The sequence below is a fragment of the Hipposideros armiger genome, unplaced genomic scaffold (genome assembly GCF_001890085.2).
Source record: "Hipposideros armiger isolate ML-2016 unplaced genomic scaffold, ASM189008v1 scaffold_45, whole genome shotgun sequence".
In the NCBI taxonomy this organism is placed as follows: domain Eukaryota; kingdom Metazoa; phylum Chordata; class Mammalia; order Chiroptera; family Hipposideridae; genus Hipposideros; species Hipposideros armiger.
The window spans coordinates 2,985,380-2,995,809 of NW_017731395.1; the positions used below are offsets into that span (position 1 = coordinate 2,985,380).

Here is a 10,430-nt window from a genome sequence, read left to right on the forward strand (position 1 = left end):
GTCGAGCTGTTGTTCACCATCTTAGCTACAGAGGGCAGCGTCACTGGCCCTCATGTGGGATCCGAGCCCAGGCCCTGCTGCTCAGAGCTGGCGTCCCAAGCCAACTCCTAACCTACATGCCATTCAGTCAGCCCTGTAGTATATATCTTTGTATGCAGAATATTTTATAATTGTATTTTTCTGTAATTTTGATTCCTAAAATGGAATTATTGACTCATGAGGTATAGGCATATTTTTTTTAGCATCTTGACGAATTGCTTTCAAAAGGGTTCATGTCATGTGAGACACATCCCTTGCTCTGGGCTGCTGCCAGAACTGGGTGGGTGACTCCGTCTTGAGGCTGCTTTGTTTTAAAGGTAATTTGGTACAGGACATGGTTATATTTCCTGCATTTGAACCTCAATAAGTGACTGCTTTGTGTGTACTTGAATTATTTGTGACCGGTCAGAGAAATAAGCAAATAATCAAAGATTCTTATTATTTATTCAGGTTTCAGAGCTCAGGAGGCATTGATCAGGATTTTAACGATGGCAGCAACACCACCTCGGCAAATCCTTATTACCCAGCTTCTGATCATCTTCACCCTGGAAATGAATCTATTTTTGACTTTTTGGAGTTACGTATGCTCCGAGTTAATGAAGGGAAAGTCTTAGAGGTGATTTGGGAATAAGAAGGTATATAGATTTTAGGTAATGAAGACTTTTTAAATAAATAAAATTGTTTATAAAATTATTTTGAATGTTACTGTAGCTATTATCCTCCTCCAGTCACTGACATTAATATTATTAACGTTTAAAGAATGAGCTAAAAGCTGCACAAAAAAATTCCTAAATGTTTACATCTCATTACCTCTCATTCCATGTTTTAAGAGAAATAGGAACAATTGGTTTCCTGATGTGCCTTTATATGTGAATACACCCACAAAATCCTACTAGTTGGTTTTTACGTAGCTACTGAGTCCTATTGATGTTTTGCTCATGTGTTTTTGACCCTAACATTATAGAATCAGTTTGTACCTGAGTATGGAAATTATTTTATAGACCTTGTTTTTATATTCGATTATACCTCTGTTGAGCCATATAGAAGTAATTGTGTGTAACCATTGGATACGCCGCCTGTAATTTCAGGCGTGATAAAGTTGAAAATGGGATATAAAAGAGAATGGAATTTTGAGAGTCGGAGTGGGGAGAAGGAAGGTTGCGTATGCTTTTTTGTATGAATCTTTTTTTTTTTTGTAACAGAAATGAACTCTTTTGGTATGACTAAACACAAATTCACACTGAATGAACTAACTCACTTATAATTTTGTGGTTTCTTTAATATTAATAAATGGGAATCGCCATTGTACTTTTTCTTTGGTATGTGAATCTGTTTGCAGGGCATTCTCTTTTAATATTAGAACTTCAGTCTTCAGTCGCTGTCATTCATTGTTCTTTCCCCTTTCTGATTGTCTAGCAGAGACACAACTGAGCTCCACACACATCACCTCCTGTCGTTGGCGGGGAGCAGGGGACATCAGGAGCCATCTGAGGCATGACCAGTGACTATGAGGAGGCCTCCAAGAGGCCAGCGAGAGCAGCTATTGCTTCCTCCTTTCCCTTCGCTGGGTTCTGGGACTAAAATTAACCGCCATTTCCAGCGCCCTCTGAGGGAAAAGTGTTAAATGTGCTAGGTCCTTGGGTAAATTTTGGAAATGAGGAGATTGAAAAATCATGCTCACAAAAAGACAAACTTTGCAGGACAAAGTGTGATTTCGAATTAGAAATCAGGCAGTGAGCAGATCCCAGCCTTGGGGATAGCGGGGAGCGAAGTCAACCATGAACATAAAGAAGCAAAGATTTCTCTTTACATTTCTGAAGAGAAATTAGGGAGAGAGGGAGAAGCAGAAATACACAAAATTTAGTGCCCTTGAGTTGTCTTTTCTTTGGACCATATGGAGCTCACGTCCTGCATTGTTCTGAGGTGTGTTGCTCTTTATCACACCCCCCACACACACACCCCATCCCATGGCACAAATCACCATCAATCAACCCTTCTTCCGGGGGACTAATCCAAGCCTCTTCTCCCTCCAACTCATTGCTGGACGAGCTGAGCTCATGGATGGACCCCAATAGCTAAAGCAATGCAGACATGTGTGTTCTGAACACAGTTCTTGGATTTCCCAGGATTGGGGGAGGAGAGAGTGACCTGAGGTTGGAAACACGAAAAGGACAGGTATAGTCTGTTTCTTTAGAATCCCACTGGCCCCAAGCTCCCTCGCTCATGCAAGGCAGGCAGGGAGGGCGAAGGAAGGCAGCTGGACACTCTGTGCAGGCCCCGTGGTGCCCACCTGCTCCCCGCTTATCCACAAGGCACGGATCTGCCCGCCGCCTGATTTCTAATTTGAAATCACACTTTGCCCTGCAAAGTTTACCTTTTTGTGTGTTTTAGGTTAAACCAACAACCCACAAATACGTAAATAAATAAACTGGTCATTTGTAGCCATTGTGGAATACTCATGGCCTTGCAGCTGCAGGCGACAGGAGCTGGAGGCAGCTTGAGAAGGCGGTGTGGGAAATGAGCCAGCAGCTCCCAAGGCCCACCCCTCTGGAGAAGGACGCGGTGCTCTAATAGGCCTGGAAGGGGTTCTGCAGCTGCCCTGGGCTCCAGGCCAAGGGTCACAGCAAAACCAGCAGCCCCCAGAGGCTGGCCTGTGACAGCAGTGGTTCAGCCCCAGCTCCCGCGGCGCCTGCATGGTTACTGGGCCATGGGCGCGCAGGTTCATCGGTGCTGGCCCACCTTGGCCTCCCCGTGCAGCCCCAGCCTGCCTGGATCTGGTGGAGTGGACACGCTGGGACCGGCCGCGGTGACACTGGGAACAGTCGGACGGTGCCGGCAGCTGCAGCAGGTGGGCACTGTGTTTCAGCTCTGGATCTACGCGGCCAAGTCCTGCAAAGGGGTGCTGGTGAGCAAGGCCCAGTGCACGGCCATGGGGCTGCGCAGCGGCTACCTGCGGGACAGGTATGGCGAGCTGGGGCTGGGGACAGCACGGGACCTGCTGGGGACGGGGATGCAATGGGGGAGGTCTGCAGAGTCCGCCAACAGGTTCTTCCTCTCTTTACAAAAAGATCAGGGGCCAGAGGGGGCACGGGCAAGGAAAGCGTAAAGGAGGGCATCATCTCCCAACAGCAGACCCGAAGGCCTGGGCGCTGGGCCTCTGGGACCACACCTGCTTTTCCAGATGGCTATCTTTCCACCTCCCACGGGCCCTTGCATATCTTGCGCCCCTGCTGAGGTGTGGCACCAGTCCCCAGGTGTCTGTCTGCGCTCCAGCAGACTTCAACTCCATCTAGTGGAAGCGGTGAGCAGGAAGTGGGTTCTGCCTCTTTATTTTTAGACACTGTCTCCTTGGGGCAACTTAAAACCAGGGAGCCCAGTCCTCAAAGAGCGCACAATCATAAGGGCAGCAGTTGATGCTTAAGTTTCTTGCAGCTTAAAAAGCGCTGTAGATGACTCTCCCTAATTCTCTTAAGCACACTTTTATGGATAAAGCAACTGAGGTTCAAGGCCACACGTGGAAAACAGGACTCTTGTTTTCTTTGTAAAACAGCAGTTTCATTAATGTGCTACCTGGGCAGGCACCATCTGTGAATTCCTGGGGTTCAGGGCAGGTAGCAAAGGCCCAGCGGAGTGGCTTCAGGCCAACCCTAGGCTTGTGAGGCTGCACCTCAAACTCCTTCCTCCCAGACCAACCCTCACAGCTTCTGCGGGAGATACACAGGACTGATGGGGGTTGTAACTTTTCCTACTTCCAGCTCCCCAGATGGAGGGCAATTCATGGCACAGCTGAAAGGTGAGCTATGCATCTGTGCTTCAGGAAGGAAGTCAAGAGTCCTAGCTATTCCATGGCTTGGACAGCAGACTCTCAAGCATGGTAAAATTTGTTTTTGTAGGCCCAGGGCCAAAGAGCATGGTAATTTTATGGTATCAATTCAAAAACCATGTATTGAGCTCATGTTACAATGGGCAATAATAAGACCTGGCATTTGTACCAGACACCATGGTACATTCTTTATGTTTGTCATCATGATACCAGAAAGTGTGACCAAGAGATGCCAACAAAGACATCCAGCCTTATGTGATAACTGACTCAATGTGACAAGTGCCAGGGAGCACAGAAAAAGCAGCACCAGACACCGTTAGAGATGGTCAGGGATGACTTCATAGCTTGACCTGAAAATTTAAAAATGATTATGAGCTTTGCAGGCCAGCAAGTTGGTAGACAAACATTCTAGAGAGAGGGAATAAACTGGGTAAAGGCAGCTTAAGAGGGCAGGTATGTTGGGGGAAAACGCTGGTACACTTTTAAATATTTACCAAAAGGAATTTAAAACAGGGATTGAACAAACACTTGTACACCAGTTAGTCAAACGCTTGACTAACACTTGCAGCGTTAGTCGCAGAAGCAGCCCAGATGTCCATCAACGGATGAATGGATAAGCAACATGTGGCATATACATGCAGTGGAATATTATTCAGCCATAAAAAGGAATGAAGTTCTTACAAGCTACAGCATAAATAAATCTAGGAAACATTACATCAAGTGAAGTAAGCCATGATTCCAATGATATGAAATGTCCAGAATAGATAAATCATAGAGACAGGAGGTGAGTTAGAAGTTGCCAGGGGCTGGGGGTGGGGTGGTGGCGGGAGAGGGGAGGTATTGCTTAATGGGTACAGAGTTTCTGTTTAGGGTGGTGAAATGGTTTTGGAACTAGATTGTAGTGATGGTTGCACAATATTGTGAATGTCCTTAATGTCACTGAATCGTGCACTTAAAAATGGTTGGAATGACATCTTTTAAAAAATTCATTCTCTTTTGGTGGGCACTTGGGTTGTTTGCACCCTTTGGCCTTGTGAATAGCGCTGCTGGGAGCAGGGATGTACAAGCATCTTCCTGGGTGCCTGTTTCAAACAGGGTATAGACCTAAGAGTGTGCCAGGTGTTTTATGCCACCAATATTGTACCAATAAATTTAAATTAAAAAAAAATAATAAGAAAGGCTGGCCTGTGTGAGAGCACAGGGGGCGACAACGGCTAGATGAGCAGCTGGATTATAAGGGGCCTTGGCTGCCCTGCTGAAGAGTTAGCATTTTATCCTGAAGGCATGGAGGGACTTTGCATGAGGGGGTAACATGATCAGATTTGTGTTCTAGAAAGATCAGACTACCACTGTGACTAGGAAGGATTACTGGAAAGAATGTTCATGGGCCGCTACCAAGGATTTGGCACTGGGCAGAGCTCTGCCCTTGGCCAGGATGAAGGGCTGATAATAGAGAAGTTAAGGAAAAAGCTTACATTAGCCTCATTTTTCCAGTGTAGCTAGACACCTCAACCATGATGACCTGCTGGAGGTGATGACCCAAAGTACCTGCCATCTTTTTTTCTCATGTCTATGGATGCCAGAAACACAAGCTCACTTCTATGATGGTTATCGTTCAATCCAATGTGAATCGAAATGACCAAAATGTCAATATGCTTAGCTTCCTCGGTAGCTGAGCTGTAACCTCCACAATTACATTGTTCTTTTTCTAGAAACGGTTCTTTCTATTAGTCTTATTTCCATCCCCCCACACCTTAAAGTATCACTAGACCAGGAGCACCGGCCCAGAAAAAATATTGTTATTAACAATAAACCTCTCTGTAAACTCAGTAAATTGCAGAATTCACAGTTGTGAATATTGAAGCATTGATTTTTCTTTTTAAAGAGGACGGTGGATTTGGCAAGGTGTACATGACATTGTAGGCTGCTCTGCAAACTCAGTAAATTTCAGAATTCACAGTTGTGAATATTGAAGCATTGATTTTTCTTTTTAAAGAGGACGGTGGATTTGGCAAGGTGTACATGACATTGTAGGCTGCTCAGCTTAACTCCAAGCTCTGCAAACAATACAGCAACAGTCTATTATTTCACTCAGTAGGAGCCCAAGGACTACTCTGTGCCAGACACTGTGCTTCCTCAGGCCATAATATCTTTCTAGGAGCTAGGTTCTTTTCATCTCCTTGGGGCATGTTCAATGAAAGCGATGAGACTTCTGGCCTTTGAGATGAAAATAGAATGAAAATCTTTGATTTCTGTGCCATCAGGGAGCTCAAAATGTTCTGCAGAGCTTATGTCAGATGCTTGAGTGTTTATTAAGCCCTTTGGAGGGAGCTGACAGACTCTGTCTTGCTGTGTGCCAAGTATGTTCTGGATAGACATACACACACAAAGTCACGCACACCAGGCTTACAAGCAGGACATGAAACATGACCGTGCATCGCTGAAGGCCCTATAGATACTGGCTGCCCATCATGACGGTCCATGTATATCGTGTGTTTTGAAAATGACAGGTTTTGGCTTGTGATCAATGAGAAGGGGAACATGGTTACTGCTCACCAGGAACCTCGCGAGGTCCTGATTTCCCTGACCTGTGAGTGTGACGCCCTGACCCTCGGTGCAGCCTACATGAAAGACCTGTTGCTTCCCATCGAGACTCCCACCACAAATGCAGTGTTCAAGCGCAGGTAAGGAAAAGGTGGATCTCGGCCCTGGCCTGAGGGTTTAGTCATGCAGTTTTGAGAAAGTGCTAACTGTGGAGGGAATCCTAAGAAAGATGACCAATAATCAACCATGGATGGCAAGTGCTATATGTGGGGTCAAGTCCTCAAAATCATGACCATCTAAAAAAAAGAGGAACAAGGAAGCAGCTTCAGAAACATATGTTGACATGGGGTTGACAGACATTAAAAGTCCTATGCAGAAAATCCTGGGGACAGAAACATATTGACACATTCATCAAGAGGCAAATAACGCAGCAAAGGATAAGAGGACCAAAATGGGGTGGGAGTGACTGGGAGAGTGTTGTGGGAGAGGTGAGATTAGATCGATATACGACCGTAGGACTTGCCCTATTTTGCCTGGAAAGACTGGGAACCTTCCAAATCTGAGAAAGGAGGCGCAAATGGCTATGGGACTCATAGTGTTTAGGCCTCATGAAAGGCAGTTCCAAAATAGGAATGGACAGCTGCGACCAGAAGAGTGATCAGACCTGCAGTTGCCCAGGTGAGAGCTGCCCTCTCTCCTATGGTTTATTGCAATAGCCTCTCTTCACTGGCCTCCCTGTTTCTACCCTGGACCAAGCCCACCATCATACATGGTCTATTCTCAACATATCGATCAAAGTAACCCTGTATATGTAAGTCACAGCATGTCATTCTCCTCAAAATCCTCTCAAGGTTCTCCCGTCTCTCTTCGAGTAAAAAGTAAGGTCTTTATGTTGACTGTCGAAGCCCTGCGTGATCCTGTACCCTGCTAGCTGCGGGGCTCCACTTCCTGTCACCCTCACCTTCTTTCTCCCCTCCTTCCCACCCCAGGACCTTTGCACTTGCTGATGCCTCTGCCTGGCACCCCTCCCTCTCATCCCTGTATGGCTCACTCGCTTACCTCTTTCTCTTCCCTGCTGGTCACCTCAAATCTTGCCCCTCACCACACTTGGAAACCCCTGGCCATCTTTAAAAGCCCAGATAAAAATCCATCTCCCCTGAAAAGTCAGCTCTGATCACCAGACCCAGAAGAGCTGTCTCCCTTCTCTAAAGCAACACTGTGCCGTGTCTGCCTCTCCCATATTCAGATTGTCCTGTTTAAAATCTTACCACCTCCAGGGAATGTGTTCTGGTTGGAAGACTTTCATGGGTTCTTCTCCAGTGCTTTTAACACAGTTCTGGGCTCATAGTGTGTGTTTAACATGTAACAGTTTCTCCTTTCCTTCCCTTTTGCCAAATAGATACTCTCCTTATGGTGGCATTTTTACCTTATTTATCGGTGACTTCATCCTTAACAGTTTTTGTTGCACATAAAAGGGGCTCTGAAAATATTTCTTTAATTAACACTAAATTAATTTCCTAACGGGAACCCTCATTTCTCTCCTCTTGGATTTTTATGGGTTGTTGGGTTTTTTGTGTGTGACCACAGTGTCCCCTGGTGGCGAAATTTACACAGAACCGGCTGGGGCTGCTCTAAACCTAGATGCCCAGCTTTCTGAATCCTCATGAAATATGCCTCCACGAGACCCATTTCATGATTAAAAAAAAAAAAAAAAAGATCTGTAATACATATTTCAAGCATCACACACACTGTTAAAGTTAAAATTCTGAGACTGGCACTCATGTCTGGCTGTGATCAACCAAGGACTGGGCAGGTTCATTTTAGCTCATGGGTTTTTGAGGGTAAATTCAGGACTACAATCAGATGTCCTTGTCTCCTCAGTGCCATTCCTTCTAATGATCGCCCGGAGTCCTCTGGCCTCCTTTTGTGCCTCTCCAAATCTCTGCCCTGGAAGACGCAGTTCAGACCCCACCTTCCCCATAAATCTTGCCCATAAACCTGACCAGAGCCGCCTGAAGGTTTCTTCTCCAAATGGCCAGAAGGACTCTTGCCTGCACAGATAAGCCAGCACATATGCGTATGGTTTGCTACCGTCTAAGGTCCTCTTCTCAGTTTTTCTGGGCCTTTGTAAAAGAACATTGATCACTAATGTTCAGGATATATGTATGTCCTGTCTCCCCAGATGGGTTTGCAGGACGCAGTCCATTGATTTGATTTGTCCTGAAAGTAGGCTCCAGGGACGCCCTGCCACAGGCAGGTGCCCAAGGAGCTTCCTGGGATCCAGGGGAGATGCAAAGAGAAATGAGGCTGTTGGTCCTGCTCTCGACTTGTTCATACGCAGCAGGGGAGATACAAGACTCACACATGTAATGGTGTAAAGATCTTAACCCACCTTAGTCATTCACAAAGGGATCTGACACAGCCTCTCCATACCCGCTCCTCTCTTTCCCCTACTCCTTCGGCACCCTTGTTTCCCCGCCCCCCTTGAGTCAAGCAGGATCAGTCAGGAAGGCTTCCTGAAGGAGGTGAGTTTCAGCCACAATTCGACAAGTGAGGGGACACGGGGGCATTTCATTACAAGGGAATGAACTGATACACCAAAGACAGAGAGAGGGAACAGGGAGGTGTGTGGTTTCTCAGGACGGATGTCAAGTCTGTCACCTTTGACATAAGTGGCTTTGTGAGGTGTCAACTCATGAGAAGTCCCTGCACAGGTATGTTAGGGCGAGAGCTCAGAAGTGCTCATGTGAATTTGGGGCTTTGTCCCTTAGGATTCGTGGAATGACCTTCTTATTCATGACGTGGAACTAAAAAGGGTGATGGCTTGTTCCAGGTCAGGCACTTCTGCTGCTGCTGGGATGGCGTGGGGCGGGGGACGTGGGGGTGGGAGGCACGGTCAGTCTGCTTTGTCCCTTGTATGATGCTCTGTGTGTGTGTCCGGGTGCATTTTAACCACGATGGACCCAGACACCAGCGTCATGAGCAGAAAGGGGCCTCTGGAGACCCTGAAGGGGTAGGGTAGGCAATTTATTATCTCTGTGAGGGAGCAGTGAAAACACCACGCACATTCGGTCCTTGTGACTGTGTCACCTGGGGAACGTTCCTGGGTGCTTTGGTTCCCAGAATGCCTGCTCGCACAAATAATTTTATTTTTCATTTAGAATTCATGATTCAAACAAACCAATTTAAGCAAAACAAAACATTGTTTAGGTATTTGGGCAAATTATATTATGGACTGAGTATTAGATGATACCAGAATTTTATTAGGTGTGATAATGGCATTATAGCAATACAAGAAATGTCCATCTATTTTGGAAAAGGGTGTTCAAGTAAAGAGGAGAAGTGGCATGATGTCTGGAATGTGTTTATAGAGTAACTTTAGCCCAAAACAAAAAAAGACACATGAAAAAAAATGTGTTTAAAATCTTGGTAAATAGAATCTGGGTGATAATTATGTGGGAATCCTTTGCACTATTCTTTCTTTTGTGTTTACTTTAACATTTTCATGATAAAAAAATTTTAAGTGAAAGACACAATTACGAAGAATAAATTGCATGGGAAGATAGTTAAGATAGCATCCATTGTAAAAAGTGGATTACAAAAATAACAAATGCAGAATTTACTTTATTGTTTTTGTTTACTTGATTTTACTTTGTAAAATACATAAATGCACATAAATAGATAAAAGACTGGACGCCAATAAACCAAAACGTTAATGGAGATGCTCTTTAGGTAATGAAATTATAAGAAAAAATACATATATTTACATATTTATATTTATATTTATTCTGTAAGATTTCCGTAACCAACCTGCATTTTGCTAGAACAACAGTTCAGCATCCACACACCTCAGGGCTGTTATCTGCCAAATGTGGGACTAAGAATCTACTGAAACTCTGAAAGTGAACTAATGATGCTTGTCTTCATTGGCTCCCTCCACGCTGAATACAGGGTCACAGGTAGGGTGTCAGGTCACATCGCTGCAGCCCGTGAGACTGTCAGCCTTGACCCTGACCTGTGTCCC

General features: G+C 45.4%; 2 protein-coding genes across 3 annotated transcripts in view; both read left to right on the forward strand.

Moving 5' to 3' along the window:
- The window catches only part of LOC109381200 (mitochondrial amidoxime reducing component 2-like), a 22,088-nt gene extending 20,741 nt beyond the window's left edge, over positions 1-1,347 (forward strand). The window contains exon 8 of the mRNA XM_019639659.1: positions 490-1,347. The gene's annotated coding sequence lies outside the window, so the exon portion shown is untranslated. The remainder of the gene's footprint in view (positions 1-489) is intronic.
- An 84-nt stretch (positions 1,348-1,431) lies between these two features.
- The window catches only part of LOC109381201 (mitochondrial amidoxime-reducing component 1-like), a 15,710-nt gene continuing 6,711 nt past the window's right edge, over positions 1,432-10,430 (forward strand). For both annotated transcript variants that reach the window (XM_019639660.1, XM_019639661.1), the window contains exons 1-2: positions 1,432-3,000; positions 6,373-6,546. In XM_019639660.1, the coding sequence (XP_019495205.1) occupies positions 2,747-3,000; positions 6,373-6,546 (428 nt within the window). In that variant the 5' untranslated portion in view covers positions 1,432-2,746. The remainder of the gene's footprint in view (positions 3,001-6,372; positions 6,547-10,430) is intronic.